At 54.9% G+C, this 14,391-nt stretch overlaps 5 protein-coding genes and 1 non-coding gene across 6 annotated transcripts; 4 read left to right on the top strand and 2 right to left on the bottom strand.

The window, feature by feature from the left end:
* Window positions 1–582: 582 nt before the first annotated feature.
* M421DRAFT_t91 lies at window positions 583–675 on the bottom strand. The gene has a single exon. It is a non-coding gene; the product is annotated as a tRNA-Glu (tRNA).
* A 1,704-nt stretch (window positions 676–2,379) lies between these two features.
* Window positions 2,380–3,090, top strand: M421DRAFT_93687 (uncharacterized protein; the record flags this gene model as incomplete). Its single annotated transcript, XM_033598135.1, has 1 exon — window positions 2,380–3,090. The coding sequence occupies one exon, from the start codon at window positions 2,380–2,382 to the stop codon at window positions 3,088–3,090; it is 711 nt and encodes a 236-aa protein (XP_033447030.1).
* A 646-nt stretch (window positions 3,091–3,736) lies between these two features.
* M421DRAFT_396240 (uncharacterized protein) lies at window positions 3,737–5,317 on the top strand (the record flags this gene model as incomplete). The annotated part of the gene is made up of 4 exons (XM_033590103.1): window positions 3,737–3,992; window positions 4,045–4,504; window positions 4,568–4,832; window positions 4,925–5,317. The coding sequence occupies 4 exons, from the start codon at window positions 3,737–3,739 to the stop codon at window positions 4,985–4,987; spliced, it is 1,044 nt and encodes a 347-aa protein (XP_033447031.1). The 3' UTR covers window positions 4,988–5,317.
* Window positions 5,224–8,069, bottom strand: M421DRAFT_422385 (homoaconitase mitochondrial precursor). Its single transcript, XM_033593143.1, has 2 exons — window positions 7,937–8,069; window positions 5,224–7,884 (listed from the first exon to the last, which is right to left on the bottom strand). Exons 1-2 carry the CDS (start codon window positions 7,985–7,987, stop codon window positions 5,425–5,427), a joined length of 2,511 nt encoding a protein of 836 aa, XP_033447032.1. The 5' UTR covers window positions 7,988–8,069; the 3' UTR covers window positions 5,224–5,424.
* Window positions 8,070–8,218: 149 nt separating this feature from the next.
* M421DRAFT_206902 (phosphoserine aminotransferase) lies at window positions 8,219–10,288 on the top strand. Its single transcript, XM_033588175.1, has 2 exons — window positions 8,219–9,655; window positions 9,718–10,288. Exons 1-2 carry the CDS (start codon window positions 8,449–8,451, stop codon window positions 9,786–9,788), a joined length of 1,278 nt encoding a protein of 425 aa, XP_033447033.1. The 5' UTR covers window positions 8,219–8,448; the 3' UTR covers window positions 9,789–10,288.
* Window positions 10,289–11,547: 1,259 nt separating this feature from the next.
* On the top strand, window positions 11,548–13,762 carry M421DRAFT_66643 (uncharacterized protein; the record flags this gene model as incomplete). The annotated part of the gene is made up of 4 exons (XM_033596340.1): window positions 11,548–11,819; window positions 11,867–12,030; window positions 12,078–12,454; window positions 12,503–13,762. The coding sequence occupies 4 exons, from the start codon at window positions 11,548–11,550 to the stop codon at window positions 13,760–13,762; spliced, it is 2,073 nt and encodes a 690-aa protein (XP_033447034.1).
* Window positions 13,763–14,391: the final 629 nt, after the last annotated feature.

A 14,391-nucleotide genomic window follows, 5' to 3' on the forward strand; every position in this document is an offset into this window, starting at 1 on the left:
TTCCTTATGTATTGTATAATTGCCTCCTCTTCATGCTTCTGAAGCTTAGATGAGTTAGGGTGGGTATCGCGTCGTGGGGTTCTTCCAGCGCCTTGATGGCTAAGTGTACTTTGAGGAACCCTGTAGATAGCAGCAGCGCGTCGCTGGCTTAGTGACGCGTTAGATTTTATTGCTTGGGTAGCAAGTATAACTCTATCTGCACAGGAAAGTAATTCAAGATCAGGTTGTTGAGCCATTGTAATTAATAGTAGAAAGCGTTGTGGTCTTGGCAGAGTGATTCGCTCGGTGGGGTGATTCGCTCGGTGGTGGACCACGTTATCAGGAATACCACAAGGTATCACTCTCCGAACCATCTCAATCACATGACAATGTTGCCATCATCTTCACTCTCGAGCACTACCAGTAGGATATTAATTATTGAACAAACAAAATGCAACCATCAAATTGCCTAGAGAGGCTGTCGCAATGAGGCCAGAAGTAAAGAACTTTCGTGTGTACGTCCAATATCGCCTTGGGCCATTCTCCTGCATCCACCACACCCCACACTGCTCTTACACGCCCACAGGTAAAAAAGAAATGCGTTTCCGGTACCGGGAATCGAACCCGGGTCTTTCCGGTACTTCAATCGAGTGATCGGTTGAAAGCGGAATATCCTAGCCTCTGGACTATACCGGAGATGGTACTGTTTGTAGAATTGAGTCGCAGTCTACCAAATATATTCCTATTAAAATAAGACTCGCCAGCTCTCCTTCTTTTGTGATGCGTACAACAGCCCTCAGGCTATGACTCGTCTCGGAAACTAAGACTGAGGTTTGTCGGTGCGTACCGAGCCGGCGAGCCCCCCTCTTCTGACCTTAAAGTCTAACCGACTTCGGACAGCCATTCCAACAATCTTAAACTATCTTCAAAAAGCTTCTCCATTCGCCACCATACGCTTCTCAGCTTAACATCTTCTCATAAGATGGTACAGCCTACCATCCGCTAAACACTGACATGCTAACTGCACTCAAATCTCGGATGTTGAAGATATCATTCGTAAACGCAGGCCGCCACCCCCTCCGTCATTCAAGCTCTTCTAGAGCTTCTTATGTCGTGCACAAATAAAGACCGGATACAAGCGTTGAGAATGTGAGGTCTCCAGCGATACTTTGCACGAGTTCTTTGCACGAATAGGCCTTCCAGAGTCTATATCAGGTGTTTTGTTATATCTAGCTTTCTCCACAACATCAGAAAGAGCTTAGCAATGTGTTTCTCGATCCGCCCGAAATCGTGGCACATACCACGCCTTTCTTTGGGTCTCCACAAATGAGAGACATGATTTGAGGAGTATGTGACCGTCCAGAACATGTTCCTTAAGGCCGAGCCATATCACGTAGTATTTTGTGCAGGGCACCCGTGCAGTCTTGTAGAGGCAAGTGAGGAAAAGGAATACACGGACTTGTGCCTTGTCTCGATTGATGGTACGTAAACGCGTAACGGAGACTGGCCAGCCCACCAAAACATTGTTTCTGAAGGCTCTGCCGTGCCTGAATCCACGACGTCGGTGCTATCAAGTCGTCGGCGCTGATCGAGGAAAGGGTGGTTCTATTCCCATCCTCGCCCACCTCTTCTGCACAACATCTAACTGCATGCCCGGTGGATACAAGGACGGGTTGCCGCGCTTATGGCCTTTCCATGGGCCGTGTTCTACTTGATGCCGGTCAGTGTAGACGAAGAACATACAGAGTGCTAATAGGTTCAGCGCGATCGCTAGTTGCGCAGGCTTGGAGCTGAGGACGTAGTCGACTAGGGCTGAGAGGGAGATTATGCAGGTGAATAACAGGAAGACAGACTTGGGGAGTTGGGACATCATGGTATGGCGCCTCGTGATTTTACGACACTCTCGTTGGGCGGTGGAATTCGAGATCTATTCCATTGTGAATACGAGCTTTCTTCGCTGCCAGTGCGTGATATTGTTTCTGCATTGTTTCTGTTGCTTGTCGTTTGATCTGACTTTGTTTACCGGGCTTTGTGCTACCTAGTAGGTTCAGTAACTGCTTGAAGTTGCCAGCGACTTCTGACACAGCTGTGACATAGAGGTTCGAAAGCTCTTCCTCGCTGTGAAAGCGCCATCGTAGGTTTTCCCATCCTCATTTCGTTCTCTTGACCTCCTGCACGATCCAACGTATCATGCTATTCACTTGGAACATACAAACGCTACCCATCAACACTGTTTCACTATACGGAACGCACTGGAACCTCCATAACAGATACTTTCTCGCTTTATTTACATTTTCTTTCCCCCCTATCACTGCACCAGTCCACAAAATTCATCTACAACTACAATAAGAAGAAAAATTGGTCTGTCTTAACAGACCACAACAGACACTACTATTTGCTATGACTTGGCAAATGCCTGTGGATAGAGAGCCTACATCGCTTGAGATCATGACCAACGATGACATTCGCCAGATTCAGGAGACTTTCGACCATCTTGTCAACTCGAATGACTTACTCTTGCGCTCCTGGACGCATCCCGACCATCAGGCTCTGTGCTGGATCACGGTCGTGTTCTGCATCATCGCCACCTGGCTTGTGTACTCTCACATCGTAACCTGGAGGGAATTTAAGGCGCAAGCAACACAGATGGCATCGCTACAGAAGAAGGTCAACAACGATACTCACGCAGCATCATCGCACCAGACAATCGGTAACGCTCACTCACCACCAAAGACTCCAGTACAACCCAGGTCGATGCCATCTGCCAGCGACACTGGGAAGGACAACTCTCTGTTGATCACTGGCAATCACGTCCCATTCGGTGTCGGCAAAATCATCGACGGCCGCACTGGTCGAGTCTCAACTCCAGGATATCAGACTCCCTTCGTTGACAACTCAGACCAATACAACTTCTCCGGCCTCGCGAAAACTGCCCCAGTCAGCTTCGACACGCTGCAGCGTAATGGCTTGCTCGACACAGAGGGCACGCCGACGAGAAAGTACAGTGTAGCTGCGAACGAACGGAGCAGTGCAACTTCTCATGAGGAAGAGTACGTGCTGGGCTATAGCCCAGCGAAGCTTGAAGTCCTGGGGCAATTGGAAGCGCTCTAAAATGTCGGAAGAACTCCAACGCCAGGTGAAGGATATTTGAGGCGCATTACGTGAATGACCGAGACGATGAGCACGTGCAGGGGTTCTCGACTGTGAAAGGAAAGTGGGAGATGATGTAAGATTATGGTGGCGGATGTATATAGTTCAGAGTGAAGTCTTGTAGGTCTAGCGGTGGGGTCATAATTGCATAAATGCTTCGCAATTTTGTTAATATCGTAGTATTAAACATATAGTATATGTCGTAGCGAAAGCGTCTCCAACGCAGAGATGCAGAAGATTTTGCTGTTCGAGACATCCTCCAGCAGATAAGAACTACGTGAGGGGCCAGATGAGTTTCCAACATGGAAAGCGCAATTCCTTCACCTCCTACTTTGCCGGCGCTGACCACGACTTCGTGGGTGACGTTGAAGCCATCGGTGGGATTGATCCTGCCGAAAGCAACGATGCTCGGGGGGTGTCCAAAAAGAACGATGATACGTCAATCTTAACGGAAGGAGTGTGGCGTGCCTGCCTAACTCAAGGTGAAAGCAAACGAAGCTCATCTAAGTCATCAGACCAAAGGGGTTCCAAATCTTTTTACCACCCAGTGGTCTACTTCGCTTTGTGTAACAGCCACTTCATCTCTCTCACGTCTTCTTGACCCATCATGGGGAATGTAAGTGTCTCCACCACATCTCCTACCGAGGACGTGTCATTCGCGGCCACAGTGGAAGCAGCCAACACACCACCAACCACCGCTGCTGCTATCGACACTTTAACTCCACATGGAACGCCTCCAGACACAGTCGCGACGGAACGCGAAGCTGCTTCACCATCACCACGACTCCTCGATCGTGATCTGAACAAATTCCGGTCGCTGAAGCGAGTGATCTTTATCGGTCGCCCTGGCAGCGGCACTGACGGTGAGTGACATATGCTCTGCGCAATGTGAGTCAGCATTGATACTCTTTCCAGGCATAGGTGATGCCCTTAAGAAGCTGGGCTTCAAGGTCTACGATTTCCAGGTAGCAAGCAGTCGCTACGAGCGCGACTTTCCACTCTGGCTCGAGGCAGCACGCCTGCGTCAGGAAGGGCGATCGTACAACAAGTCAGACTTTGACAAGGTCATTGGCGATTACGATGCTATTGTTGGAGCCCCAGCCTGTTTCTTCGATCAGGATCTCGTCAAGCTGTATCCTGGAGTCAAGGTCATACTGGTGACGCGAGACTCCGTCATCAAGACCAACCTTAAGACGACCAAAGCAAAGCTCTGGAGACGTTTTGACCCTGTGTACCACGGCAACATCAGTCGCTTTCTTAAGCTCAACGCCCCGTCGAATAACCATGATTGTGTCAACAACGATCGAGCCGTGCGCGAGACTGTCCGAGGGAGAAATCTTCTCGAGGTCGGCAACTTGCTTGCGTGGAAGCCGATGTGAGACTTCCTCGGGGTCAAAGTTCCTACTGACGTACTTGCACCTGAGCTTCACGACAACAGAACTCGGGCGGAACTCATGGCTCGCCCGTGGCAAGCTGTGCTGGAGGTAGCCAAAAAGACTGGTCGTCAACTTACTGTGGGCTTGACATACCTTATCACCATGACTTCTGTCACTCTGATCGCTGCTCTAGCAGCAATTTTTGGAGGTACAGGCCTGTACCAGCTTTCCTCTGCTGGCTTGCACCTCTTCCACTTCCTGGCTGTACGCTCCCAGATCCGCGACATGACATGCCTAGCCGTTGCGGGCCTAGCGCTCCTCACATTTGTCTGCGGAGTTGGCACTGGATATAGTATTGCTCTCATGCGTAGCCCTGAACCCATTGTCGTTGATTCGCCTCCTCCTGACCACAGGCGTAGGAACAACGCCGGCCGCAGGAGAAGTGGTGGAAAGGGCCGCGCGCGGCAGTCAGACAACGATGAGAATAGACACCCTGAGCGCCCCCTTCTGGACGAGTGGAGCGGTATGCAGGAGAATATCCACAAAGACGACGTTGAGATGGTCAAGGAAGGCAGGACGGGATTCAAGGAGTGGAAAGGCAAGCATGTGACCTTCAACGTCACCCACAAGCAGACTGAGAGTGGCCGGGAACTGTCCGGTGGGTCTCGCAAGGTTCTATCAGTCACGGAAGAGACAGTCGAGTAGGTGACGACATAGACAGACGGCGGCGGGACTCCGGGCGAGGGACACTTTCATACATAGATTCAATGTGCTCTCTACGATCGAGCGCACACAGAACGGAACGATGCGCCAGACCAACTTTTGAAAAAGGGAACGAACATGTACAATACAAGACTTCGCAAAACGAACGCCGGCCCATGCAATGTATCTAAATGGGTATACACAGATCGTACAGCATTCAAACAGTGCCGCCAATCTCCTTCCTAACCCAGTTCTCAAGGCCACCAAGAGCGATGATCTCCTGCACGTTGGGAGGGAGCTCGCCGACCTTGACGCTCCACTCGGCGCCATTGGGACCCTCCTGGACATTGACAGTGCTCCTGCGAACGTCCCACTCAAGAGTCCAGCCAGTCCTGCGAGTGAGCTGCTTAGCCTCCGCGGGCTGCGCAGTAGCAGCCGGCGGCGGCGAGTCCAGCGATTGGCTGTTGTGGCTGGGTTCCTTGACAGCATGCTGGCTCGCCTCGACGGTCGTGCCAGAAAACACTTCCCTCAGCCTGTTCGCCAGCCTGGGCACCTCGACACCCATCAGCGCATTGTTGATGCTATTCCTGCTGAAGATGTTGCCGAAGCTGCCCGCGACCACGAGCGGAATGCCCTTGGCCAGGATCGCAGTCGCGGCCTGCTCGCGGCTGCTGCCGCAGCCGAAGTTGAAGCCTGTGACCAGCACGTCGCCTGCCTTTGCGGTCTGGCCGAACGAGGGGTCGTAGTTCTCCATGCACACCTCGGCCATCTTCTCGCGCGTCACGTCGTCCTGGTAGGTGTATTTGCCCGGGTAGATGCCGTCGGTGTTGATGTTGTCTGCGTCGCAGAAGACGATTTCACCCGCGATTTTCTCGGGGAAGCCGGGCAGGATCTCGGTGAGTGTCTCCGCGGCTGAAGAAGATGGGGCGGGCTCGGAGACTGTGGGGTTCTCGGGCTCGCCGAACGAGGCGGCGGCGGCTTCTGCGTCTTTGATGGCCTTCTCGATCATGTCCTCGATGGTCATCATGCGCTCCTCTTCGGGAATTCCGTCGCCCTCGCCGCGGCGCACGCCGGTGTAGCCTTCGGGGGCTTCGTACCACCCAGGGCCGGAGATCTTGCCGGAGAGCGCGCTGGCGGCGACGACTTCAGGGCTGGCGAGATACGCCTTGGCATCGGGAGAGCCCATGCGGCCCTTGAAATTGCGGTTGCTGGCGCTGATGCCGACCTCACCTGGCTCGAGGAGACCTGTGCCGAGGCCGATGCAAGGACCGCATCCAGAGGGCAGAGGCTGAGCACCGGCCTCAAGGAGGGTCTGCCAGTCACCAGACTCCTCTGCAGCCTTCTGTTCTGGGATCGACGCAGCGGCAATGTAGAAGTTGACGTGTTCGGGAAGCTTGGGAACCTTGCCGCCGTTGGCTTCAGCAGCCTCCTTGAAAACCCTGGCAGCAGCCGCGAGATCAGATGCGCGAGAGTTGGTGCAAGAGACAAGGTACGCCTTGTTGACCTTGATGTCCTGGTTCTGGAGCTCGATGAGGGGGGTGGCAATCTTGACTGAGTTGGGGCCAGAGACGTAGGGCGACAGGGTGGACAAGTCGAGGAAGAGCTCCTTGGCGTATACGGCGCCCTTGTCTGCAGCCAAAGCAGGCTTCCAGATGTGACCGAGCTGTTGCCCAACGATGCCGGTAGCGGTGAAGAGCTCGTCGATACGCTCGTGGACGAACTGCTTCTGGTGGTGATCTTTGACGTCGCCCTCGCCCATAGCGGCCAGAGTAGCACGGGCTCGCAGCCAGCCGTGGAGGACGGAGTCGATGGGGAAAAGACCGGTCAGAGCACCCCACTCGGTAGTCATGTTGGCAATGGTCAGGCGGTCGTCGACGGGAATAGTGCGGAGGGTGTCATCAGTCCCGGTGAACTCGATGGCGTGGTTGAGGACTTCATCGTTGTTGAAAAGGCCAGCGAGAGCAACGATGACATCCTTTCCGGTGACACCCTTGGGCATGGTGCCGCTCAGGGTGACCTTTGCAACGGGAGGTACCTGCCACCAGGTCTTGCCAGTTGCCCAGATACTAGCAGCATCCGTGCGGACCACAGGTGTGCCGAGACATCCAATGCCGCCGTACATGTTCGAGTGACTGTCCGAGGCCACAGCAAGCGTGCCTGGCCATGCGTAGCCCTCTTCAACCATGATCTGGTGACCGATACCGCGCCCAGCACCGTAGAAGACGACATCGTTCTTTCCGGCGAACTCTTCGATCTGACTGTACTTCTTCAGGTTCTTCTCCGTCTTGTTCTGGACGTCGTGGTCGAGGGTCATGACGATTTGCTTGGGGTCGTTGATCTTGGTGGCGCCGATAGACATGAACTTGAGCGCAACAGGCCATGAGTTGTCGTGTGTCATGCACTTCGCAGGCTGGAGAGTGACATAGTCGCCCGAGCGGACGACCTTGCCCTCTGCGACGCCGATGGCATGGCGCTGGACAATCTTCTCGGTCAGGGTCTGTGGTGTCTTCGGTGTCTCCTGGAAGGTGCCGAGGAAGTTCGCTGCCGGGCCCTCCTTCAGCGAGTGGAAGACGTCGGGAGCGTCGTAGCGGGTGGCTGTCGTGCTGAACGCGCGAGGGGCGAAGTTGAGACGAGACGATTGCGTCGCGACGCGTGAAAGGCGGATGCTCGATGGCAGCTGCGAACAGGTTAGAATCTGTGGCAGGCGAAATGGACACTCCAACACGTACAACAGCCGCTCGGCGACTCAGAAGGCGCGCAGCTCGCAGTGACATGGCCATTGCTCCCAGATTGACGCTCGGCACAAACGATGTGTCGATTCACGATGCGCACGCTTCCCCAGAAATTTGTCGGCCAAGACGCATTCCCGGCCGCGCCGACTTCGGCAGATGGTCATCAGGGTCGATCCGAACCTGATTGGCCGCGGTCAATCACCACTCTGAAGTCGGCCAGCACAACGTGCGGGCAGTCTTGAAGAATAGCTTAATGTGCTCATGCGCGTATTGCTTCTGCAGGTCGTGGTTGAGCTGCAAGCTTGCCCGGTGGCTTGCATCACCGAAACTGGCCGGCACACTCTAGAGGATGCTGCATTGGAGTCATATTGGTATGACGCGAAGCTCAAGAATTTACGCTCCGCAAACATACTTCTTACACCCGGTCAATTGATCATCTACTTCCCCCCAGCTAACCTGCCTTGACTTCTCCTCCCACCACTCTTGCTGACCACCTTGACATTACCGCCATGGTACAAAGATCCGACGTCAACTACTTCGGTGCTGGCCCCGCGCCGCTCCCCACCGCCGTCCTCGAGAAGGCGTCACAAGCGCTGCTCAACTACCAAGACAAGGGCCTCGGTCTCTGCGAGATCTCCCACCGCTCGCCAGAAGCGAATGCCATCCTTGCCGAGACCAAGCAGGCGCTGAGCGACCTGCTCGAAATTCCCAATGACTACGATATCCTCTTCCTCCAGAGCGGCGGCAGTGGCGAGTTCAGCGCAACCGTGTACAACCTCGTGTCGATGTGGGTAGAGAAGAAGCGTGCCAAGATCGCCGCAGAAGCGGGCGACGACAAGGACGAGGTGCTGAAGAGGCTGCGAAAGGTCGTAGACGAGGAGCTCAAGATCGACTACCTGGTCACTGGCTCTTGGTCGCTCAAGGCCTCGCAAGAAGCTGCACGCCTCATCGGTGCCAAGCACGTCAATGTTGCAGTCGACGCTCGAAAGGCCAACGACGGCAAGTTTGGCAAGATCCCCTCTGAAGACCAGTGGAGCCTCACGCCTCGCTCGTCAGGCGGGCCAGCCTTTGTCTACTTCTGCGACAATGAGACTGTCGACGGCGTCGAGTTTCCTTCATTCCCCAAGAGCCTCGAGGGCGAGGACGCGCCCATTGTCGTCGCTGACATGTCCTCCAACTTCATCTCCCGCAAGGTCGATGTCAACAAGTACGGCGTCATCTTTGGTGGGGCCCAGAAGAACATCGGCAACACCGGTATTGCTATTGCCATCATCAAGAAGTCACTCCTTCCTCCTCAGTCACCGTATGCCTCGCCAGATCTCCTGAGAGAACTCAATTTGGCTGTTGGACCCATTGTCTTCGACTACCCCACAATCGCGAAGAACAACTCGCTGTACAACACCTTGCCGATATTCGACGTATGGGTTGCTGGGCAAGTCATGAAGGGGCTTGTCGACTCATATGGTGCAAAGCGAATCGGTGGCCAGGAAGAGATTTCAGACGAGAAGGCCAACCTGATCTATGGTGTACTTGACAAGTACACCAATGTCTACCGTGTTGTTCCAGACAAGTCCGCGCGCAGCAGAATGAATATTTGCTTCAGAATCGGTGGTGGAGATGCAGACAAAGAGAAGGCTTTCCTTGCGGGCGCTGAGAAGAAGGGCCTGCTTGGTCTGAAGGGCCACCGCAGCGTTGGCGGCATTCGTGCCAGCAATTGTGAGTGTCACAGTCTCCACTCAGTCAAATTGGAATGTCACCAGACTAACAGCTTTCAACAGACAATGCCGTCTCTCTTGATGGCGCGAAACTGCTCGCCTCATACCTTGAGGAGTACGCAAAGTCTGCGTAGACGGCGACCACCAGCTGCAAACCTGCCCTATCGACTTCCGATGAGGAAATTCACAGCGTCACCACTTACACCATGCACAATGCAATCTGTTCAAGATCCTCAAATCACAATATAATGGCATCCCAACGCCTCGATCATCATGACTCCATCGATCTACCGCAGTTTACTCCATCAACCCCACCTTCTGACGCAGTCTAGACCACAGTTATCCTACTTGCCCATGGCTCCGAGCGCCGAGCGGGGCGAGCAGATCAGTATACCACGTGCTATCGCTTCTTGACACGAGCTGCTCAAGCAACTCATTCGTGGCATTTGTCGCTCAATCCGCCATGGGTGGCTTCTCGCCGCGGGCCGGGGATGTGAGACCGACGATGAGGTAGCGAGATGAGGTCCTTCGCATCAGGGTGATCATCATGGTCTACGAACGCCGGCTGGAAGGTACAACGGTCACCCGGCAGGCGCAACACGCGTCGTCACTGCTGTTTATCAATATCACCGAGCATAAGCAGGGTCTTCGCGGTTGGTGAATGTACACTTGCAAGCAAGCATGCGTCGAGGTCTCGTTGATTTTGCTGTGCAGACAACCATGGGCACTGTAGTATCGCTCAGCAAATTTCCAACTCGTCAGCCAAGCAGCAAGGCGATCCAATCCTGAGAAACATTGGTCGCTCTACGACCTTCTTTACATCATATCGCATGCGCCACGACCATTGACTTGCAAGGGACGGATCCATCGAGACGAACAGGTTCAGCTTAGTTGACCCAAGATGGTTAGTCCCAATGACCCGAGTCTCGTTACTCGCAGTGAATAGTTTTATGCCTCTTCTTCGAGGTCCCTGGGGATATGCAATTTCCCCCGAACGCACACAAGATCCCAGCTTTGAGCGGGGGCGCGTGAGGATCTGGCGTTCCTAGTGTGTCGGACAGGTGTGAAGCGAGGATCTGCGGCACAGCCTAAACTCATCAGGCATCAGAACGTTGATTCAACCTCCCGACCTCATGACAACAGCAAGCGATACGCCACACCCCCTCTCCACCGACCTAGAAGCGGCAAGAGGAACACATGGCAACACCTCGTACTACGTGACAGAAACGAAACCTCTGAGCCCAGAACAAGCGCTCAACTTTGACAGGAGACAGCTCTACGCTGTTGGCAACCTTCGATGCGCCTTCGAGATGCCGTAAAGGAAAGTCTGCAGTGAAGACGTGCTCGAAGATTTCAAGACGCAGTTTCTATCACAAGTACGTTGCCCTCAGATGTAATGGAGCATGTGTATTTTCCAGTCTGCTGCTATGGCAGTTAAGGAAAGCTTGTCGAGACGGGTGTGTCTGCTTCCGCTGCCCGAGCTTCCCAGTATGCGTGCAGTTCGTGAAACCCACCTTCTCCAAGCCGGCGAGGGTCGCTCTCTGGCATGATCCAACGCGGACGCGGCCGGTGCTCTAGGTCAGCGAATGAATTGACAGACGCCTCAGGACCGCTGTCCCGAAACCGTGCGCTACTGGCACCTTGCCCTAGTTTCCTCATATACCATTTCGCGTCTCATATTCGCCTCCTCGTCCCACGCCTAATGCTTACCCTCTTTTAACCTCCCCTCGTTCTGCTGGCAGGCTCAGGTACCTCCTACTGAAGTCGAGCGTTTGTGTTTACTACGCTCAGATTGTCTCCATGAATATCTAAGCGTTTTCACTTTTAACAGCCGCTGCTGGTGATCAGCGACGTTCTTTTCTTCTTGTGCAATTTGTTGCGAAGGTTGACACAATGGAAGAATGGATTGCTCAACTGCCTCGTCTTGAGGCCCGGTCGCACTTCAATGTGTCGCTCAACACCTCGGCCGTCAGCGAATCCTCATGGTCCTCACGGAATTCAACCAGAGCCATTATCGCGAGTCTGCAGCTGGCCCAGGTGCAGACGCTGCGCACAATGCACCTGGCTCTGGGTGTCTTCAGTCTCGCGCTTGCACTGTTGACCGTGTACCGAATCCTGTCGGATGCTAGACGAGCGGCAGCACTACGAGTCACTCTCCGCAAGCAGTGAGTAGCAAGACATCATACTGTTCGAGCCGGCTAACACTGCGCAGACGGTTCAATTCTCTTCAAAACGTCCATCCCGCCGAGACCTTCCCACTCGCGCTGGCTTGCGGTGTGGTTCTATCGCAAATTATATTCGTAGCAGTGCAGGGCACAACTCTTTCTAGTGTATTATCAAGCAGCTGTCGAATGCTGGCCATGTTCACCTACCCCGGTATGTTGCGGCCGTACGTACTCGGGATCAACGACTAACAGACACAGCAATCTTCGCTACGGGCTACGTCACTCTCGTGTTTGGCATCGAAACCGCGCTGCGCTCCTTCAAGGACGACCGATTTGCGCCGCGAGGAAAGTGGAACACAATACTATGCATCGCGACAGTGGCTTTCTTCCTCCTCTTGACCTGGATTCCCACCATCGTATGGCCCATGTTGAACAAATGCTTCGGCGGCCTCATCTGGTTCGTCATGCGCTACGACCTCCTCACTTTCGTCCTCCTCCTCGTTCTGGTCTCGTTGCTCCTGCTCTTGGCGGCCATCATCAGCATCCAGCTGATGCGAAGTGCTGACGTCGACCCGAACGAGCGCATTGCCGCATCGAGAATGTGCTACTACCTGCTCCTGATCGCAGTGATCTACGTAAGTGCTGAATCGTTCTTGGCCGATGAGTCTCGCTGACAGCCACAGATCTTGGTCATACCAGCCGAGGCTCTGTCTTTTCAAGGAAAGTTTGATGCTGCTCTGAGCAGCTCACGATTCGCCGAAGCATCGCTCTTTTCGTCAGGCATAGCCATTTCCTTCTTCCACTCCTTCCTCCGTACGAACGCAAACCGACTGGCGATCCGCCCGATCGAAGAGATGAGGTCTCAGTCCAGACAGAAGCGACCACGAATCCGCTTCTTCGGCCCCAGCGATCTCGAGATGAACATCAGCGGGCCCCTGGCACTCCAAGGCGGTCGACCCGACAGCAGACAAGGACTGATCGACGTCGGCCCGGAGAAGAATCGCTTCGACTTTGACGCAGAGTACTTTGAGCGACCGGGGCGCGCAATGACACCGGGGTCCAAACTCCAAAGCCCCATCGACCCGACAAAATGGCCTCTACCTCCGGACAGCGACGAAGCAGAGGAGGAGAGCAAGGGCCACCAGCGGAATAAGGTCAGCTATTCCGTCTTCCCCACGCGCGCAGAGCATGTCCCCCGCCTGCCCGCCACCGTCTACAACCCGTCGCGAGCCGCCAAGGGCGAATCCAGAATCTCCAAGCTCGCCATGCGCCGCTTCAACCGCCGCAGCTCCGTGACAGACGTCAGCCGCGAGTTCGAATCAATGGATAAGCCCGCCCCCTTCTTCGCCATGCGGACAGGCCACGCCAGCACCGACAGCAGCGCGACAGTGCAAATCGGGCTGCGCTTCTCCCTCGCGCCCGCCATGCTCTCGGCAAAATACCCTTCGCCCACGGCTCCGCACATGCCCAAGCCCACCACCACCTCGCCTTGGGGCGCGCCCCTGAGCGCCACCTCCCCGACCACCGTTCTCCTGCAACCCGCATTCTTCTCTCCCCCAACCCCCGCCAAACGAAGCCCAGCAAAAACCCCCGCGTTCCCCCTCACGCCCGCGCAGTCAAGCAGCGCGTACCTGGAAGCGCAGCGCTCCAAGATCCTGCCCGCCGCGCCGACGCTGGCGCTGAGCGGACTGCGCATGAACCCCGTGACGCCCGCGGGCTCCGTGGCAGCATCATCGCCGACTCGCCGCTCCTTTACGGATGATGCGCCGACGACACCAACACCATCTACGCCAACACCGAGCACACCTGCTACACCGCGCTCGCGCGCAAACGCGCTCGTGCGCTCTAACAGCGGCACGTCCGCGTGTCCGTCGCCCACGGCGCGGATTCCAATGGGGCAGGGGACTATGAGTCGTAGTCCGCCGCCGAGGGGGTGGTTGTAAGTAGAAGTAGAATATACACATCTACCTCGACTCTCGGATATCTACGAGAGAGTCTTGATGGTGTGTGGCGCGGGTGGCGCGGCTGTGTACGGTATCCGCATCTGTCTCCAAGAAGGTGGGGGGGGAGGTCTGACGGCGTTTTGGTTTCATGTGCGCGGCTGCGTCGCATTGGGGTTTGGGGTTGTGCGGATGCTTGTGCCGTGAGGGACGCCGACGCGCCTCTCCGTCTCCCTTTGTTTGTCGTCGAGGTGTTTTTACTCTTGTCGAATGAGTCGTCACGACATGCCTGCCTGGTGTGCAGCGCGTCCGCTTCACGACTTGATGTTTCTTCTCGCTGGGGTGGCGTGGGACGTCTAATGCGCTTCTCGAGGAGGCGGGTGGGGTGGTCACTGAGAGGGGATGTAGGAATTGAATCACAGCGGTCGTGCTTTGTGCTTGGTGTTGCTCATCGTCCTCATCGTCATCGTCATCGTCATCGTCATCGTCATCGTCATCCTCATCCTCATCCTCATCCTCATCCTCATCGTCATCGTCATCGTCATCCTCATCACCATCATCACCATCATCACCATCACCACCATCATCACCATCACCACCATCATCACCATCATCACCATCACCACCATCAT

This window comes from Didymella exigua (assembly GCF_010094145.1).
Source record: "Didymella exigua CBS 183.55 unplaced genomic scaffold M421scaffold_20, whole genome shotgun sequence".
NCBI classification, from domain to species: domain Eukaryota; kingdom Fungi; phylum Ascomycota; class Dothideomycetes; order Pleosporales; family Didymellaceae; genus Didymella; species Didymella exigua.